The sequence below is a fragment of the Bacillus rossius genome, chromosome 2, assembly GCF_032445375.1.
Source record: "Bacillus rossius redtenbacheri isolate Brsri chromosome 2, Brsri_v3, whole genome shotgun sequence".
Classification (NCBI taxonomy): domain Eukaryota; kingdom Metazoa; phylum Arthropoda; class Insecta; order Phasmatodea; family Bacillidae; genus Bacillus; species Bacillus rossius.
The window spans coordinates 4,133,578-4,155,516 of record NC_086331.1 but is presented as its reverse complement, the minus strand read 5'-3'; the positions used below and the strand labels follow the sequence as shown (position 1 = coordinate 4,155,516).

General features: G+C 35.7%; 1 protein-coding gene across 3 annotated transcripts in view; it reads right to left on the bottom strand.

The window, feature by feature from the left end:
- The window catches only part of LOC134529042 (zinc finger protein 37-like), a 33,788-nt gene extending 14,638 nt beyond the window's left edge, over nucleotides 1–19,150 (bottom strand). Inside the window, exons 1-8 of one of the 3 annotated variants that reach the window (XM_063362737.1) lie at nucleotides 18,946–19,150; nucleotides 13,029–13,223; nucleotides 10,916–11,133; nucleotides 8,971–9,203; nucleotides 7,590–7,926; nucleotides 7,337–7,510; nucleotides 5,962–6,165; nucleotides 4,366–4,536 (exon numbers count right to left, since the gene is read on the bottom strand). In XM_063362737.1, the coding sequence (XP_063218807.1) occupies nucleotides 4,366–4,536; nucleotides 5,962–6,165; nucleotides 7,337–7,510; nucleotides 7,590–7,926; nucleotides 8,971–9,203; nucleotides 10,916–11,133; nucleotides 13,029–13,223; nucleotides 18,946–19,065 (1,652 nt within the window). In that variant the 5' untranslated portion in view covers nucleotides 19,066–19,150. Of the gene's footprint in view, nucleotides 1–4,365; nucleotides 4,537–5,961; nucleotides 6,166–7,336; nucleotides 7,511–7,589; nucleotides 7,927–8,970; nucleotides 9,204–10,915; nucleotides 11,134–13,028; nucleotides 13,224–18,945 lie in introns of those variants that run through there. The other 2 variants (XM_063362738.1, XM_063362739.1) reach the window with 2 other exon arrangements.
- Nucleotides 19,151–21,939: the final 2,789 nt, after the last annotated feature.

The window sequence follows — 21,939 nt, the reverse complement described above, 5'->3', positions numbered from 1 at the left end:
AGTCCTACAGACTTTGTAACAACCCAGATTACCGCCTTCCTCATGCAATATAGTAATAATCTTTTGTTATAAATTTTTGTCGTATTTCAGGTTAGATTTAAAGTTTTTCCTTTTTCGAAGTTATTTATTGTGAAAATATTTCACCGGGTTTATTGTTTTTATTTTTAAAATTCATAAGTTTATTTTTCTCGTAATTTTTTGCTGGCTTCTTTGTGCGGGGAAGGCATGCTGACATGATTCTCCTTCGTTTTTCCACGACCGAGGCTTTGTTTCACACGCTAGGCGTTGTTCGGGCGGCGGGCCAGGCGATGGCTCCGTGTTTGATCTTTTCTTTATTTACAGTTAGTTTTTTTCGTGTTTTCGGTTGTACGGAATATAGTGTGATTTTTACAAGAATAATTAAAAAAAAACAGATAATACATCGAACATTGTGTATAAATTTCTTCTTTCTTCGTGACCTGCAACCTGTATGTTCCACTCATCACCAAATTTGAGCTAGCCGGAGGTGGTGAGTGGTAACAACTTATATGTAGAAGTAGTTGCAAAATTTATAAAAATTGTCTACCCAAGTGGGAATAGTATATGAAAGTTATGCTACATAGTTAAAAATTGAAGCCCAGTATGTGGAGCCCAATAAACAAGATTGTGCAATCTGTCTGTTTTGAGTTAGGGAATTTTGTTGTGTTAAATTTGTCACTGTATATTTGCCAAAATACATGTATACAGTCATGTCTTGACCAACCACATCTGTGTATTGTCTATGCAACTGGGCAGCAAACAACTCCGAGATAATCAGTGAGTCTGATAGCAGGAGTACCCACAGTGACACATTGACAGCGTCATCAGAGGGAGTAGATTTGCCTTAAGGAGTGGTAAATATAAACAGTTTGCTAACGTCACTCACTACGACGGACGGAGGGCGGGAACGGCTGATAGAACCAACTCAGGAGCCTTCATACAGCCACAAGTCAGTAGACCCAGTACCTCACACCACTGAATTTACTGTTAGACAGACGCAGATATCTGTGAGCATCGCTTGGAGAGATTGGCTGCGGATGCGATGACAGTAGAAAATGAACATCATGCTGGCCCTAGAAGTGTGTCAGCCCCTCCAACTGGGTATTTTGAAATGGGACAGCTAGAGCAAATGTTTCCGAGTCTGAAGATAGACCTCACACAGGTGCACACAAGATTCGACACTGTGCAGTCGGGCCTCACACATGTGCACACAAGATTCAACACTGTGCAGTCAGACCTCACACATGTGCACACAAGATTCGACACTGTGCAGTCAGACCTCACACAGGTGCACACAAGATTTGACACCGTCCAGTCGGACCTCACACTGGTGCACACACGATTCGACAATGTGCAGTCAGACCTCACACAGGTGCACACACGATTCGACACTGTGCAGTCAGACCTCACACAGGTGCACACAAGATTCGAAAATGTACAAACGGACCTCACACAGGTGCACACACGATTCGACACTGTGCAGTCGGACCTCACACAGGTGCACACAAGATTCGACACTGTGCAGTCGGACCTCACACAGGTGCACACAAGATTCGACACTGTGCAGTCAGACCTCACACAGGTGCACACAAGATTCGACACTGTGCAATAAGACCTCGGTGCCAGAATAGATTCAGTGGCATCGAGAAGGTGTTGCGAACCGATCTCAAAAGCCTGGAGGGCAGTTTAGAGGCTCGTTTCAAGGAGCAACAGACAACCCTAGAAATGCTTTCTGATAGGGATGTGCGAATCCTTGATTTTCAGTTCGGTTTGAATCCGATTTGAATCCCTGGCAATATTTGAGATATGAATCCGATTCCGAAAACTAAGCACAGAATCATTAAAAATAACTGATTAATTTAAAAATAATGTGTTTTCTCTTTTTTCTAACTGTAACTACTGGCAATTATTTTTTACTACACTGAGATTGAAATGTTTATAATTATGTAAACTTAATTAATAATAAACACTTTAAAATATGAAAACCAAAACATATTCGATTCTCCAACTCAATCGTAATAAACTGCACGTCACAGGGACATCTCAGTTTTATAAACGTTTCAGCAAACGAAACCATTTTTTCTCCAATAAATAGCCAAGACTTTTTTTCTTGTAGGTATGTAATTATTTTTAGTTTATAGTTTGCTATACGACGAAATTCGTAATATTACAGTTTAAGCTCTCGAAATCTCGAAATTCTTTTAATGTCACTGTGTTAATTATTTAATTTACATATCTTTCTTTGATACATCATATTATAAATACTTACGTAATAGTAGCCTATTTTTATTTTCCACTGCTAGTATTTTTGAGCCGTATTAAATTAATTTATAACTTTTGTGAATATTCGTAATGCTGTTCGAATCCATGTACGTACAACGATTCCGGGTTCGGGTAATTGTGGATTCGAACCTTACCCGAAAATATCGGGTACTCGCACATCCCTACTTTCTGACCAGGTGGAGCTGAAGTCACGCACAACCTCTTTGCTCGTTAATGCGGCTCATGAGCGGCAATGTTCCAACAACCACGCCGTGTTGAAGGATGAAGCCGTACAGCTGTCTGCACAGTTGGAACACGTAGAAGAAGATACAGCAATGCTACACGGCAGCAACGTAGCTCAAGTGGCAGAGAGAGCTGCGGATGTGAGGACCTCTGCACTAAGACAAGTGGAGCAGCGACTACTGGAGTTGGGAGCTCTGCTTGTGCCAGTCAGACGCCCAGAACGGACACCATTTGCAGCCGCTCCATCGAGGAATGCAGTCAGCTACTCAGACAGCAGACCGACCTCCTGTGAACGCACCTGTCAACCTAAACAGCCTGGATTCAGCTGCACTACTCCACCAACCTGCTCGTCATTGGTCAGAATCTATGCCCAACTTTCCCGGCAAAGGACCTCAGAACCCAATGCGGTTCTTGATTAAATTCAAAGAGTATGTGCGCACCTTCAGTTTGTCTGATTCTGAGAAGCTGAGATGCCTGACATGGCATTAAAGAACCACACATTTCACTGGTGGGAAATGCAATCCCGACCATCCAAACCTATGAAAAGTTTAGGAAGAAGTTCCGCCAGCAGTATTGGAATCAGCACATTAAAGGGAACTTGCATGGGCAGTTACATACAGAGCAATACGAACCGAAGCAAAGATGTAAGTAATCGTCATACCTATGCTACCATAATACATTTGCATGACAGACGTCACATTCCTAAACTGACTTTAAAACATTCAAAATGTGTTATTCTTAAGTGTATTGGCAAGGAGAAACTATAACACATATTGCAAAACATTATATAAATGTCATTACACGCAAACTGACAATAATTTGAGGTTGTCAGTTTGCATTTCGGAGGTTCCGAGTGTAAACTCTACTACTCTCCCCTGAATATGTATTAGTTGGCCAAAAATCATTTTATCATCACAAATAAACATAGTGTTGTGAAGTTCCAGCTAAACTTATAATATTTAATATTGATAGATATTTGAATATTCAGTAGCCCTACCTATATCCAGCTAATTAAAAAGTATGGAACTGACACAGAGGTCTTAACGATTTTCATTCAAAATTTTGTATTGATGTTTAAAGTTTGTTTCTTTTATTGAGCTAGCCCAACTATTCATTATTCGCTGCAAACAGTGAGTTTCAGCATACATGTTTACACTATTTTGTCCTATTCCTGAGATATACAACTATAAATTAATTAAAATAATTTATGTTAATGATTTTATCATTTTGTAGTGTCAGATCTCTGTCCTAATATCTGTGTTACAGTGTTTATCATTTGTTTGATCTGTATTTGCTACACAACCCAACACTATTTTAGGATCAAATTTTTGTTACTAATTGCCACAGAAGCAGGGCATTATAGCAGATACAGTCGTACAGATTTATATGTAGACATAGTTGCAGCATTTATAAAAATTGTCTACCAAAGTGGGACTAGTAGGGGAAAGCAAAGCTTTAGTTAATAAATTTCAGATGAGAAAATTTGTGACCCAACAAAAAAGGAAGAGTTATCAGAATAAATATACATTTAAATTCCTTAATACTGTATTAATGAAAATAAAATAAAATAATCAATTCTGTGTATGAGACCGTTTGTGAATTATTTCTTCCCAACTGTTATAAATTATAGTTATAATGTATAAAAAATTTCAACTGCCTTTAAAAGACTTTAAAAGCTGTTATATGTACCAGGTCAAACTGTTATATGTACCAGGTCAAACCGTAAAATGCAATAGTCTTTACTTATCTCCCGTGATAAAACATTAGGACAACCATGTATTAAAAACAAATTTTATTAAATAATACTGCAATCAAGACTCTGGACATAAATAAATTACATACCTTTTCTTACAGCTGGTACACTTGAATGGTGTCTCATCACTGTGGATGGTTAAGTGCTCTTGAAGAATACCTTTCGACGTAAAGCTGTGCCCGCACTGGTCACACACGAACGGCCTCTCTCCAAAATGGACCGCTTTCAGATGAGCAGACACTGCAGACTTGCTGCTAAACCTGCCACCACCATAACATTTTATCATTAAACAAATCCTGTACAGATTTTTTAAATTAAAATATTCACTGGTTGTAGGTTAAGTAGCTTATATTATGTACAACATACAAACAGACAGCAAACATACAAAAACAAAGTCTCTTACAGATAGGTACAGTACTTTTCTGCTTGCCTAAATTTACTTAGCCTACAGCTTTCAGCACATGTATTTTCTATTCTTGAATTTTATTTAAATCTTGGACGATCAAACGTTTCATCTTTAAAGTGGTGGTTTTACATTTATATGATCATAAAATATATTGTCTAGTCTCATAAAAAAAAATCACATGGCTTAATAGCAAGAATGAAGTAGCATTTTAAATCAACTGTATTGTAATGGTTTCCATCATCACATTAGAACTACCTGAAGGAGGCTATGGGGATGAATTTGTTCATCACAAGACTTAATGCACATTTGGATGGAACAAAAAACTAATTTGAATAACACATTTTAAAAACTAATACACTGTATTTTTAATTATAACCAAAGAAAGAGCAGTTAACCTTCTAGTCATTAACCTGACAAGAAATCTCAAATGTTTGGAGGATTTTCAACAGGAAAACATAATGCTCGATGTTAAAAACATGCATAAAACTAAAAGCAGAGCACTGGAAACCAAGCAAACATTTATGTAAATGGAATAAGCTGATATTTTATAAACTCTTACAAAGCAATTTTTTAATACAAGTTATTGAACTCTCAAACTCAGTTCATAATCATTTTTAAATTTGAAGAAAATTATATATTTTCATAAATTAAGTCTTATTAGGAAACATAATACATTAAATAAAATTCTACATCTTCACTCGGGTATCAATTATTTTTTTTTTTCAGTTTTCATCTTGAACAAAAATAAATAAATTTTTTACACATATATTTACGAATATGGTTTATTTGGAAATAAACTGGTAACTTACCAATTTTCTTTGTATAATACCGTGCTCCAAGTTTAATCATGGTCAACATTAAATTATAAACTTACATATACAGACTCCCTATAAGTAACTCTGTTTGAAGTACACAATTTATTCGAAACATTTAATTTTGTGCTATTACAAAACTAAACTGCATCCCGAGAATCCTTGTAGACGGTCACACGTCACTAGAGACCCGGAAAATTCACGGGTTCAATGACCTCCAGGATAGACTCCAATATCCTCTACACACTCGGGCAAATGCCAACTGTTCATTGGCTGCTGACTTGTGAGTCGTCTCGACTGGGTGGCCTGTGATTCGACACTTCTATGAGTGAGGGTCTCTAATTGGCCCTCAGTCTCCAGATCAACAGTGAACCAATGACAGAAGCAGCACTAAGGTATAATTATTTGAATTTTAGCATAACACGAAATGAACCCGTGAATTTTCCGGGTCTCCACACATCACCCACTTTTTGCCGCAGATGTCGCACGGGTTGATCAGTCTTTCCTCTTTGGGCAGGTGCACTCGCTCGTGTTGCCGCAGCAAGGCTTCGCAGTGGAACCTGCGGGCACACTTGCAGCACACAAACGGCTGCTCCTCCTTCGGGACGTGGGACAGCAGGTGGATTTCAAACAGAGCTCGCCGATGGAAGGCCTTCTCGCACTTGTCACACCTGCGGAGATAAACACACTGTATCACACCACATCATCGACAAATAAGAAAAAAATATAGTTAAAATAGTTGTAACAAAACAAAACTCTAATAAGGCAGCAGTGATGAAGTTCAAATCGTAGATTCATTCATTCATTCCAAGGGTAAACAATCAGAAGGTTAAATTTTATGGAGCATATTTTCATGTAACATGAGCCCTCCAATATTTTACAAACCACGTTATATTCCTGGCAGTGAATGACAAAATTTATATAGCTGCAACAGAAAACCTACTCAAAACAGTAATCGCTTAACTGATAAAAGTAGATTAAAAAATTGTTACCTAAATTTATTTACTGCAAGTTTAAGTGAACTTTACTCTATGTTTGCCATGAACAAACAAGCAGAACTGATAATACACATATCATCAAAATGACTGAAAAATATTACTACTTCCTTTGTTATTTTACATTAAATATTGAAAATAGACTATGCTATCAGCACTCTGCCAATGTGGAAGATAACCGTCGCGCCAAGACTAGAGTCAAAGGCACTGTGACCCCTTTATCCACAACGGGAGAAAGGCAGCTAGTTTGTTTAACCATCTAATAAGCATGTGGTTCTTTAAATACTTGGCTTTCTGTGACAAGTCACAGAACTTGTTAAAAAAAAAGCTAAATATCAACAAATATTTATGCCGAAGCTGTACAAAACCAAGCAATTAATTATAACTGGTCGACAATTATACACCCAGACAAACATTCTACTGTGGACTATTCCACAGAAGAGGATTCAATCAATACACCACGAAAAAGGTAAAAATAATTTTTGTTCTTGTTTAGAGAAAGCCTGCATTATGGATTATTCTGTACTTTATGCAATCATGTAATTCTATTTTGAGCTTTGTAAACAAAATTAGGGAATAAAGTCAAAACTATATTTTATCTGCATAAAGCCTCTCTATGTATGCAATTAACAAACAACATTCATAATGCTGCAACTGACATCAAAGAAAGCTGTGCAGAATTGTAGCCAAAGTCTGAATTTGCCTATAGAGATTGATTAAAGTCAATAGCAGGAAGGCTTGTCTTTCTGGTTTTATCTATATGGGTTGCAATAAATTCCTGAGTGGTGTATAGAGGTGCTCTCACATGCTACTCGATTGAAAACAATTATGCCTACCGATTACCTACTTGTACTTGTAGCCGTTTGTGTGTTTCAGCCTGTGTTTGATGATGGAGGCCCGACTGGCCAGCACTTTGGCGCACAGGCAGACCACGTGTGCTGCCTCTTGGTGGGCACGGCGACAGTGAATGGACAGCGAGTTCCAGTTGGGGCACACCTGACCACACACATGGCAGTCCCACCTGGACACAACACCACAATCAACCACAACACGCTCCTGCCTCCAAACACTCCCCGTCCCAGCCAGGCACTCACACTCACCTGAAAATGGATGGCAGCTTGCTCATTTCCACCTTCCGTCCTTTTTTTGTATCCCACATCTTCTCGTCCGTGTCCGCACGCTTGTTCCGACCGCTGTTGCCGTCGCTTTCGTCGTCCCCCAGCGGGTCACATTTTTTGGAATCACTGTCCATTTTATTCTCACAGTCCGCATCCATAGATGTCTCCACGTTGGCTGCCGTAGGCTGGGTTTCCACAATATCTTCAGCATGTTTTGAGCTGCAATTGGAGTTCACATTGTGAAGTTTTGGCTTCACATTTCTTGGAATTTTGGCTTTCCGCTTCGCTGCTCCAACTAACGCTTTTGGTGGGCGTCCTCCTGAAATCAACATGAAAGCATTTAACTGGACACATTATTTATTAATAACACTTAATAAATTATTTACATGAAATTTTTTTACATTCCACCAAATTATTTACTCTAAAGTGAATAACACTTACTAGATACATCCACTACTACAAATCATTATTAAGTTGTATGTTTTAGAACTTACTAAACATTTAAATCCCAACAACAGTATATTTTAAAAATAATAATAATAATAATGTATGCAAAATTTAATTTCTTAGTTAGTTCAAAATTCCTTCCAAAAATAATTTCTACCAGCAATATGTTAAGTTCAAGTTTTTTAAAATTTACTACACATTTAAATTCCTATTACATTACCCTTAAAAAAATAATAGGAATACGGGCAAAATTTAATTTCTTAGTTTAAAAATCTTTTAAAACAAATGTTTAATAACAATATTGTTTGAAAATAATAGGAATTTGTGCAAAATGTAACTTCTGTCAGTTTAAAAATCCTCCCAAAAATATCTCTGAAACAGAGATATTTGCCACAAACCTAAGATTCTGAAACTTATTTATCTTATTACGACTCACAAACCTACGTTGTATCACATGACTTCATTCATTGTGTCCATCTCATGTGCTTCATTTAATACATGGTAGAATACACAATTTCCTAACACATTGAGTTTACATTTTATCAAAGTTGCAAAATAAATTTTGCCTAAAGAAAATATTGTTAATTGTGACAAAAATAGATAAAGAGATGGTGAATGTGAAGTATTTTTATGTAGTGTATTTTTTTAATGTTGTCAAAAATGAAATAATTAGAGACAGAGACAAAAACACAATCAAGGGAAATTGCAAAGTGAATGGCCATTACCTATGGTATGGATAGAGCCAGCATTTGCCTACCGTAATTTTTAAAAAATTAAGGAAAACTTAAATTGTGATGGTGGGATCAACACTCAAAAATGAGAAGTCCTGTTTTACCACTTCCCCATGTAGGTCTCTCAACTCATGACTTACTCTTAAGGGGCACTTGAAAGTTTTCATGACTATGTACATACTCACGTTTCTTAGGGAGCAGGCTCACAGACTTGAGTTCGTTGCTGGAATCAACTGTATTTTCAGTTCTCCACCTTTGCTTGTAAAAGATCTTATCATCCACCAGATGGTCTCTGCATTCCTCCACATTTTCTTCCTGAGATTCAATTTTGATGTCTACCTCAATCAGTGCTGCATTCTCTTTTTCCATGTTTGTGATAGTCTGGAGCCTGGTACTTACTCTGAAAGAAACCAAATGACTACAACTGACGTAAAATAGCTATAACTGGGATTGAATACTGAAACTATAAGTTAATTATGGAAATGATTCCCTAAAAATAATTACAAATTAAAATAGTCACGTCAAATATTTCTGCATCTTAAATTTTAATTATTTATTTATTTTTTAATTTTGTGTGGATGAACAGAATTGTGTGTTTACCAAAGTGAGGGCCATGTTCTTCTGTACAGCGGGTCACTCTGACGAATAAACAGCTGTCCAATGTGTGCAGACAGCTTTGACAGTTTGTATCAAGGCCATTCACCAGAATATTCTAGGCTATAACTGCCCTACCTGTTTATTGACAAGACAATTTGATATGTGTGAGATATTCGAGCCTTCAGCACAAATAATACCTGAAAAATTTGGCTATCAAAATTTCAGCCATCTGAAGTGTGTGTGCATTGGCTATGAGATGTTAAGAACCCATTTGTTGGCCTAGCCAGTTTTCATCATGTGCATGTGCCTTGAAATTATTGCCTTACTGCAGAAACAAATATTGATGCCACTAAAAACTACACTTTTACCAACAGCATCACCTTGAAACTCCAACAACTGGTACGACCGTTCCTAGTATTTGTTCTAATAAGCCAGTCAAGGAAAACAGCATATTTTAACATGCATGTACGTACGTACTTCTTTCTACTGCATAAATGACAAACTTTTGAGATACAATCTTCAAGTACCTATTATACCCTAGAAATTTAATTGAAGTGAGTCACCAAAATGAATAAATGACAAATAGTTAGCCAACATAATTCACCAAACTTATAGTAATGTTTCCAAAAAAAAGGAAGAAAAAATGGGGGAAACAGAAGAGAGACATTTTCAATACTTTGTGTTACTTCAATAAATGCTAATTTTTAATTTCCCTCTTAGCCTTTCAAATAATTGACATGTTTCATGCATATGACATAGTAATATCATTTATTCAACTATGAAAAATATTTTCACTGCAACGACAGACAATGTAAAAGGCATAATTCTCACCTGTATCACATGTTCATATGCACTAATACTGCATGGAAATGAGTTTTTTTTCTATAGAACATTTTACACTTGTAAGATTGTCCAAACCAATGTACACAATGAAAATGGAAACTAGCAACAGCTTGTGCATTTTAGGCTTAAATTTTGTGACATCATTATTGTGACACTTTCACTTCAACCTTTCTTGGTTACTTTCTCTTGTGAATTCACAAACTAACAACACAAACAATATTTTTGAGATCAATTGAGTCATTAAAACAAATGTAGCAACCATGATCCACCAGAAATCATCACAAACAACTGAGCAATGCTACTGAATATTGATATCTAAACCATCAATGTGATGCATGACAACTCCTGAGTTAGTATTTACAGAGCTATACTATATCCTCGAATAATAAAAACAAATAATTTCACTATAATAGCGCAAGTTGTAGAAATTATGGTACATTTTCTTAAGTACGTACTGTAAAACATACTGATAAATACTAAAGAATTCATTTCTGGTGTTACAATTATGGTACACATCACTTGACAAAGCGTGGTTAAGCAGGAAAACATTGAGATAGAATAATAAAATGAAACGTTAAAGCTTAACCGCAAAAGTTGGCAGGTATGATAGTGGTAAAAACCATCCATGTATGAACAAGCTTCCATTCATAATAAATATTCAATCTTTTTGCTACAGCTCATTTTACCTACCTGCATTCCCTGTCACATTCATTATCGTAATCCCACAGTTGAACGGCTGGCTTTTTGGTGGACCTTCTTTTCCGAATTCGGCTCAATGCCAACACTTTCCCTCCCCGCTTGCGACGGCCTCGTCTCTTGGTGCTGACCATGGTCGTATTGCTGTCGGATGGTATGAAAGGGTCTACGTCCACTGCCAACATCTCTACGTCTTTCTTTGCGTCAATTTCCTAAAATCAAAACAAGCATTTATAACAATTTGTATCACGTACCCAAGTCCTACAGCTACAACGTTGTTTCAATATTATTTTGTAACTAATATGTGGCCACATTTCACATCAACAGTTTCACTTCTTATTACAAATCTTTTTCCTGGTTCCTTATCAGCCCAAAAAACTAAAAGTTTTAGTATTAATCTTTCAACTGACTACTTTTGCATGCGGTTGTCACACGGGCGCGGAGTGATTCACGGTGAGAGAGCGAGTAACTCCGCAGACCGGGGAACGTGAGATCGTGTGCTGGCGGAGATGCTGGCCGGCGGTGTTGGACGCATTGGACTGCACCCAGACGAGTGTGGGCGTGCTGAGGCATGCCACAACTGGAACTTTAACTATGTACGTGTTTGAAGGTAGTAAGTCCCCTCACGACTGACGTCAGAATTCCCGACGGTTTAGACATTGTGGCGTTTATGAACAGACTCGAATTGCTGTTAGTGATAACACATTTTACGAGGTAATACTCTGTTCGTATTACATGCAGCGGCCACAGTGAACGATGCCTTCGGTAACATGCTAGTGCTGTGTGAATAACGAGGGGTACGTATTTACGTAACGTAAACATTTGTTATGTCCGTTAGACTTTTGGGGAGAATTATTCGAGCAGTTTACTTCCAAGCTTTAGACGATAACTGGTTTTGTAGTGACGTTTCGAGTTGGTACAATCTGTGCTGCCACCAAAAAGTTATCTGATTTATGTTACGTCCGCAAGCAGTAACGAGGCGTTCGACCGAGTGCTGCGAGATGTTACGTCATCACGAGATTAGTGAACATGTCGGCCTAACGTAAGCTTAACATAACATTTAAGTATCGTCATTTCGCCGATTTCACAACACTGTGTATATAGTAATTTTTACTTATAAGACTGCCCTGCGCAATAAAATACTTGGGCCCATTAGTGGACTCTTTTAAGGTTTAGTGGACTTTAATGGTTCTAGTATTTACGTTTATGTATAGTTTGCCAATGTGTTAGGTAATGCATATTTTAGCATAAATATTTATTTATAAATGTTTTAGGCACTTTTACAAAACACGCGTTTGTTTACGATTGTATAAGAATAAAGTTAATAGGATTAAACTAATAGTGTGCAAGCACACATCATATTACTATGGGGTATTTGAATTTTTTTGTAATGCACTGTATTTTTCAATGTTTATTAAATATGTTGAATTACCAAAGCTTCAGGTGTTTTGTTTGTATGATACCTGCTTTTATTATAACTGCTATTTTTTTGGCCAATAACTTTATGGAGCCCATTTAATTTTGTTTGCTCTTGGTATTTTGGAGGTGAAGTGAATTTTAGTAATTTTGAATACTTTGCCCTTTAACTTCATATCAGAGTGAGTGTTGGAAAAGTGGCCTTTCACTTTTTGGGAAGGAGTGAAAGCCCACACACAGTAGTCTGCTGATACTTCAGAAACTAAATAGTAAATTATTACTACCAACACTCATTCCATTCTGTGACTTTTATAATTAATTTATAGGATGGCATTCTTTGAAAGTAGCTTACATAAATAATATAGAGTAGAGTCCCTCCAATCCAGACTAGACAGGACCAGACCCTGCCGGAATCATGGAAAGTCTGGAATACATACATGGAATCAGTCTTAAAATGAATGTAATAAAAGTTTCAGATGGGTAAAAATTATTAATTGTTTTTTTCCTTCAGCTGAATTTTAGTTTTATTATTACTGTGTACATAGACCTAATATTAAGCCTATGAAAATGAGTAAATCCAGTCATGATGAACCAGCTGTACGGATGAGCGGGGTCCAGCCACAAGAGAGCAGAGTACGGGAGCGAGACCGCCGGAGGCTACGAGAGAGCTATGTTGCGGAGGCACACTCACATCACCTAGGACTGCTTGCCGGAGGTACTGCTCCCGAACGTGCCCGACCTTGAGGTCGGCCTCCAGCCCTCGCTGCTCCAGCCGCTCGAACATGGCCTGCACGCGACGGCACTTCTCCGCGTACGAGTCGAAGGCCGACAGTCGCTGCGAGCACTCCTTGCACACCTGCTGGGACAGCTCATCGTCGCTGGCCACCTGCAGGCAAAACCATTCACACGCCGCTGTGGTCCTGTCTTGTCGATTTCCAGTCTGTCACAATCTCTACTCACGACTAGAGACATGCAAAATTTGTGGATTCATTTCGCGATAGAGGCTAGCGTCAAAACAACTATACCTTCGTACCGCTTCTGCGATTGGCCCACATTTTATCCGGGGAACTGTGGGCTGATGGGAAACACTAAACCAAGAAAGTGCCGAATTACAGCCTAGTTGAGACGTCTCGCGCGTCAGTAGCCAATGAACAGGTGTCATTTCCGCGAGTATTTAAAGGACTGTGGAGTCTATTCTAGAGGTCAATGAATCCGCGAATTTTGCAGGTCTCTACTCATGACTATGTGAGTTTTAACTTTGTCACAGCCACAGACACATCCAGTCAGGTTGGGACCAAATTAACAAGAAAAGTTCAATAGAAATTAAATTAACTTTGTAATCACCACACACTGTTAAGGTTATGGTTATGCACAACACAGGAAGTAGAAAATATTAACATACACCACTGGAAAACTTAACACTGAAGCAAAAAGGACATTCTTGCTCAATAAGCAGGGTATATAAGAAACATTCATTTCAAACAAAGAAGGACTATTTGATTCCCTATTTTTTTTCTATTCTGTGTTTTTTACTCGAGTTCAGCGAGCTGAAAACAAAAACAATTTAAGTCCACTGGAAGGACAAGCCCTTGAAAACTCAAGTGTAAATATATACTATCACGCATGAGGAATACTCTCTGTGGCTACTGTATTGCATAAAAAAATAAATAAAAAAAATTATAATGCTGTTTCATTCAAATTCAAAAGTAGCCTCATAAGTAAACATACAGTGATATAACATGGCTTATTCAGCACAGTAAATACAATGGTCCCTAATTAAAATAAAGATGAAATTAAAATGCACAAGCATGTTTAGAAGCAGACTACCTATGCGGTACACTTACAGTTAGTAACACAAGAACTTATAATTGATTTGCCAAAAACAGATACCTTTAAACTACAAAGAAATGTATCAACTGACACGGGAAATGTCAAACATGACGTGAACATACAATTAGGTTACAACTATGAAAAAAAAACATCATTCTGAGTACACTTAACATGAGGGAATTGCCAGGAAAGTTACAAATGTGAAAAATCTTATTTATTTTGCAGTTATGCTGGCTGCTCATTGATTGAGCTGAATCCTCCTGAGCATGCTTGTAATGGCCAAAGGTAAATTACAAGACCATAACAAGCAAATTACTTCATGTGCCAAACTAGAAAAGCACATTAAGGCAAAAGTAACGCAATTCATACACCATCCAAAGACCATCATTGCTTACAAACCAATAGATAATAGTGAAAGAAAAACAAACTTTTACAAGCGCTCACCACACGTGAGAAAAAGACACTAATATAGCTTAAACAAAGTCAAAAGCAAAAATTAACCACCATAACTAGCAAGAGCTACTTTACGCATAACTACAAGTACAACACGAGCAATGGCCAGACATGCTACGCCATGACCAGGCATTTAACTACGCTCGCGACCAGCTCATCAATTTTACTCATTAGAGTCGCAAAGTATACACGCAACAGACTGGTTTTCTCCGAGGGAAAGCTTCAACACTAAACCAGGGGAAGTGCCACACTCTTAAAGTTCATGTTACTCAAACAATTCTAACATGGCACAGGCTACTCAAAATTCTCTGGAAATAACTTCAGCTGAAACAGGAATTTCTACGAGCGGGATCCCAACATTAATAATCAAACAGAGCATTGAAAAAGTATTAAAAAGTAATTCTGAAGAGAAATAAGAAAAACAACGGTATTGCTGTCACAAAACTGTGCTACTTTACTTCCTATGAGCGGAGCGTTTGCGGCAACCGTTTCCCCCATACCTGCTGCAGCTTTAACATTGCAAATATTATACAATATTTTTTAATTTGTTTAAAATTTCACATTATTTCACTGTGTGAAGGGTTTTTATTTAAGTGATTTTTAACAACAGATTTTGATAATTTTTCCATGAAATTTCCCTGGTATTTACAACCCTTTACAAATCATGTCTCTCAGAACCTAGCTACTCAGCAAGCAATCAATACAAACAACAAGCTGCCTCCAAATCTAAAAGACACATGCCTTTCAACAGCCTACACTTTGTAACAACCCAGATTACAGCCTTTCTCATCCATCCAGCAATAATAATTTGTTATAAATTTTTTGTCATATTTCAGGTTAGATTTAAAGTTTTTAATTTTACAAAGTTATTGTGAAAATAATTCTCCGGGTTTATTGTTTTTATTTTTTTAATTCACAAGTTTATTTTTCTTGTAATTTTTTGCTGGCTTCGTGTGGGAAGGCATGCTGACGTGATTTTCGTTCATTTTTTCCACGACCGAGGCTTTGTTTCACACGCTAGGCGTGTGAGTCACGGTCACGGCAGTGCGAGAAAAAGACAAAATCGCTGCGTCGTGGGAACAGAAGTAAGCATTTCGTGGAAGCCTCTGTTGCCATGCGCCGTGATTGGCTGAGAATCACGTCAGCGAGCCCAGGACACTGCCCGCACGAAGGGAAGGAAGGCTGTAAAGTAGTAATTGTCCGAGCACCGGGCCGAGCGGTCGTTGTTCGAGCGATGGCTCCGTACAGTTTTTTTTTGTGCTCTGTTGTACGAAATATGGTGTGATTTTTAAATGACTAAATAAATCAGGTAATACCTCGAACTTGGAACTTTGCATATAAATTTCTTCTTTTTTTTTCGTGACCTGTAACTTGTATGTTCCACTCATCGCCAATTTGAGCTAGCCGGAAGTGGTGAGTGGTGACAACTTTAAAAAATAAATTAAAAACTTCATAGTTGGCCATTCTTTCTATTCTGTTAATGAAGCCCCGCATTACAATTAATAAAAAAATTAATATATGTTATTTGAAATTGTTTTGAATGCATTTTTCTTTCCTTTTTAATAAGCTTGTATTAGTTTCACTTGTAACTAACAATGTAATCAAATCTTTTAAGTCGATGTTGTATCAATTTGAAACTTTGCTAGAACATGTAATCCAGATGACAGTACAATAAATTCTCGACTTTGACCTGAAGAGTGAAAGGGGGGAGGGGCAAAAAAAAAATACTTTTGTGCTATGGGCAAAAACTATGTTTTTTGTATATCAATGAGTCTGGGGCACGTGCCCCCATCAAGGGGTTGGCGTCAACACCACCAAATTTATAACATTTCAAAAATTGATTCTCTTTTGATTTGGAGTGTTTCCGAGCCATTCAGGGTCCTTAACATCCCCCCACCCTCTGGGGGGAGGTCATTTGCCCCCGATTTTTGAAAGTCGAGACAATTAGAGTACATTAATTTTGACATGCTTCCAAGAGCTTCGGGCACCACTATTTCGCTTTTGAACAAATAATTTAAATTTAAAGATTTTTTTTTTCCTTTTTAGTTTATACAACATATAAAGCGTGCTATTTTTTTTAATATATAATTTTATTCATGTAGAGATTGCTGACCGGCTACACTTGCTGCAGAACAAGCTACAGTTTCAGAAATTGGAAGATTACAAAAACTTTTGGATGTCCGTAATATTTGTAATATCTTCCAATCATTCTCTAAGAGGGCCTTGTACTTCAAGTAGTTTACCAGTAATTTACACATTATAGGTGGTTATGTTAGGTTAGTTACATGAAAAAGAGCTCAAAATTATGAGAGTGGTTGTTTAGGTACATTAAAAATATTGTGAATTGTATGAATAGTTAGTTAGGTTAAGTTAGTCATATTAAAATACTATAAAAAGTAAGGATTGTTGATTAGGTTCAGTTCGCTAATTTTCAAACTGGTAATTCTAACCAATCTGATGATTATACAGTATTTTTAATGTAGTTAACCTAACCTAGCATTTACACTATGCATTTAAAATGTTGCTAAACATACCTAACCTAACAAACCATTCACATTATTTTCAAGTATTTTTAATGTAGATAAACTTACCCAACTAACCATTCTAACAAAATCATTGTACTTTTAATATTAAATCCTGACCTAACCGGGTTTAATACATTGTTTTACAGATGTACACGTGATTGCAACAATGAAGAATAGTTATGTAAGATTATTTACAATTGGATTAATTTAAAATTGTTAAATGCTTTGTATTATTGCTGATTTGCGTTGCAAATATTTTCAGAAATATTTTGATTCAAATAAAAGCTACATCAAAAAAATTTCAGAATGATTTTTTAAATTAGGAATTAGGCAAAATATTATTTACTCACTTGTTTATCAAAAACATTTTTTCTTGTTATTTATTTTAGATTTGACCTGCCCAATGATTAATTTAATGGCTGCAGTATTTTGACCGTGCAAAGGTAGCATAATAATTAGTCATTTAATGGTTGACTTGTATGAATTTATTTTTACTATGTATGACTTCACATGTTCTATTATATCCCAGAGTCTTGACTCCTAGTGGGATCTATTGAACAAAAATAAATTACTCAATAAATTACATAATGAAAGGGCAAGAATAGTCAAATTGAATTTGTTGTTCACCTATCTTTGGGTGTGTTACTTAATTACTAACTAAAATCATTTAATAGCAGGGAGCATAATTTTATGCTTGTTCGTAGAGGATTTGTCGGTTTTGTATTATATTTCCTGATGAAAGCAAGGCCGGTGTATCTGTATGGCATGATGTGAGACAGAATATAGATTGAAATGGTCAGTGAATTCATTATGTTTGTCACCTCACGAAATTCATGTTTCGTCATAGGTTCTAGATGCCAACATCACCATTTTCTGCTCACAGCATAGAACTGATACTGGTAAATGTTCACAATTTTGTTATCATGTACTAGGCTACCCGATTCTGATGGCATAATCCTATATAAATTGATATTGTGGTACATGATGCTGCGGTTTTAATTCAGCACGTCGAAAATCCTGTACACTTAATCCTGATGGCATGGTATTGTAGGGAACATGGTAGTGGTAAACAGTCATGAAGTCTGCAAAATTATGGGTTTCAGAAAGTTGAAAACAAGAAAGTATTGATGTAAAATTATTACATTCACTATAATGTTTTTGTTACAGTGATTTTATTAATTTCTCGACCAATATTTTGTTGTTTATAATGGTCTTTACCTCACAATTTACCCAGAATTCATAGTCCTGCCCATCAGCAAAGTATGTCACAATTCAGGAGCAGTTGCTGTTTTCTAAGAAAATAAAGGAACATCTGAAGTGCTCAAAAACACCATTTTTGAAAGTTTTTCCCATTATAAAGCCACCAATATAAGAAATTACCAATTAAAATCTACTAGGAACTATCACGAGCTATTAAAGAATGATTTGAAATCATGTTAGAAAGTGAAAAAAGTAATTTTGGAATTTATTCAGAACAAAAAAGGTTCATTTTAGAAAAAACAATATTTATTATTTACTTATTTAATGATACCATTGAATTATTATATTTTAGGGTAAAATCATTTGTCCGATATCTGTACAAACTTGTATATACGCAGAAAAAAAAATGAAATAAAGTTAAACTAATGCAGACCGAATGGAAAAATGAGCCTTTGCGTGGTAATCATTTTGCAAACATAATTATTTCAATACCAAATATTTTCACGGAAAACAATCGGGAAACCCGAATAATTGAAAACGTCCCATACTGAGAGTCAGTATAAAATAAATATTACAATAAATTGTTGACACTTTACGTACCACAATTGAAAGATATTTCAAAATCTTCTCTCGAAGAAAAAATTCATTTTCAATTATGTTATAGCTGTTTTCACATTCAACAGCACACAAACGGCACCATCGTTTCCAATCATCATTCATCCTCAAATATTAAATTGAACTTGTTTAATATTAAGAACAAACAAGAACCGCCACATTTTTACAAAATAAAAACATTGAAAAGACCAAAGAACAAGATACACGCTGAAACTCGACTTAAAACATCGACCAAACTTACATATAAACTAATTAGTGCTCAATGACTTCCGAATTTCCAATAATTAGTTAAAAGGGTAACTCAAGTGATTATTATAGTGGATGGCATATATTTTTCTCTGAAAAAGCAGCACGATATTATTTGAGGAATAAAATTTACTTTAGTTTATTATAAATTGAATTCGTAAATTGCGTAAAAAAAATGGTACAAAATCATTTAGCATTTCATTAAAAAAAATTAATTAATATAATTTCAACAAATTAACAAGTCACATTTATTAAATATAAATTATTGACGTGATAACGTCTTATAAATCGAAAAACGCCGGCTGCACGCACGAAAAAGCATGACTCATTGTCACGTTCTGCCTGAGCCGAGTGTGCAAGCGAGAGCGTGGAACAAGCCATAGAGAGGCACGATCGGCCTTAGCGTTCGGCTTGTGTTATTTAAATTTATTTATTTATTTATTTATTATGGCCTTCTATACAACCCAAGCAAATGGGAAGAAGTTGTCAATTTGCAGAACCACATTTCACACACATATATCATTAGAGAACCGCAATAAAATACTACATAAGTATTACATATGAAAACAAATACATATTTAAACAAATTCAAACAGATAGAAGTTGTCAGTTTAAAAGCACAATATATATAACAAACATCATTAAAAAACAACAATGAAACATATATATATATATATATATATATATATATATATATATATATATATATATATATGTTACACATATGATCATAGACAAATAAACAATTTATAAAAACACATTACATATAGCAAACATCACTAAAATACAACAATACAGAAATACATATTTACATGATACAAAAATAAAATAAAATACTATTTATCAAAGAATTCTTCTAATGAGTAGTAAGCTTTTTGTAGTAAAAAGGTTTTAAGTTGAGATGCAAATGTATGGTTATTACTATTTTCCATAATACTTTTTGGGAGTTTGTTAATTAATTTCATGCCCATATAAAATGGATTTAGTGTATATTTTTTGGTTCTATGCTGTACATTATGTATTTTATCAGCGTTTCTTGTTAAATATTTATGTATATCACTATTTTTTACTAATTGTATATTATTGTTATAAAACAATATTGTTTTATATATATATATATATGCTTACCACAGTCATTATTTTATTTGTTTTAAAAATTTGTCTACAGTGACTTCTGTGTTCCTTACCACATATAATTCTCACAATTCTTTTTTGTAAAATAAATATTTTTTTCCAATTTGAGGAATTCCCCCAAAATATAATACCATAGCTAATAACAGATTGTATATTTGAATAATAATAAGATAAGACAGCACTACTGGAGCACAATTTTGTTAATGTATATATACCAAAGCATGTTGAACTTAATTTTTTGCAGATGTTATCAACATGTGCAGTCCAGGAGAGAGTGTTATCTATAGTAACACCAAGGAATTTATTACTTTTTACATAGTAAAAAATATCATCACCTATCCTAATGTTATTTTGTATTAATGAATTGCTTCTCCGCAATGAGAATTGCATAATAACAGTTTTATTAGAGTTTAAGGTAAGATTATTTGTAGAGAACCATCGCAATGTATCAGTAAGTGTTTGCCTGGTTTTTGTTTCTAATGTATGTATAATATAATTTCAACAAATTAACAAGTTACATTTAATAAATATAAATTATTGACGTGATAACGTCTTATAAATCGAAAAACGCCGGCTGCACGCACGAAAAAGCATGACTCATTGTCACGTTCTGCCTGAGCCGAGTGTGCAAGCGAGAGCGTGGAACAAGCGATAGAGAGGCACGATCGGCCTTAGCGTTCGGCTTGTGTTATTTAAATTAAATTTGCAAAAACTGTAAAAAATATTTGAAAATTAAAAAGTATGCAATTTTTCATCAATGTTTTCTTATGACGTTATCACGTAAAATAATTATCTTCCGTAAACCGACTTTACAGACAACCCCACTTTTTTTTTTAACAAACTCGTAGTGTGTAAATAGGTACCCTTCCTTAAACTTGTACATAAAATTTATTGACAGAATTACAGTAACATCAACACAGTCAAAATTAAGTTTATTTTATATCTTGTCAACAGATTCTGGCTCTGTAGCATCTGAACCAAGTCATTAATCTTGACATAATATATACAAAAATGCATGATTGATGTGAAACTCAGTGCCATTAATTTCACCCTATACCAATATGCAGCATCGTCAATCAACATCTATTTATAAAGTACAGTATCGAGTAAGTAACGAACAATTCCTGCATTAAATCTGACATGACTAAGTTTTTCTGGGTCTCGTAGGAATTTTGCGGTTGTCTCCAAATAAAAAATGTTTCTTGGGGGGGCGGGGGTTGTTCACCCCACCTCAAGCCACTCCAGCACTGGACACTGTTGCCGGGACACATCAATTAAGTAAAAAAAATAATGTTTAGAAGATTAACAATGAGTTTGAACTAATCTAATAGTGTAAGCTATGGAGAAAGGAATTTTAAATTTTTTAAAACCCTTTTGTTAATTCTACCTCATATTTAGTCTCGTCAAATTTGTTCAGACAAATTTTTTAAATAGTGTTTGATTACTTTTGCATCCGTTGCAGTAATGATTGCTCATATCAAAATGTATTTCTAACAAAAGTTTAACATAATGTTAAAAAGTTGCCGTCGTCCGGGGTCTCGGGCTCGAGTCCCGGTGTGGCTCATAGTGGGAAAAGGCGGTTCTTAATCTGTGTTGTCC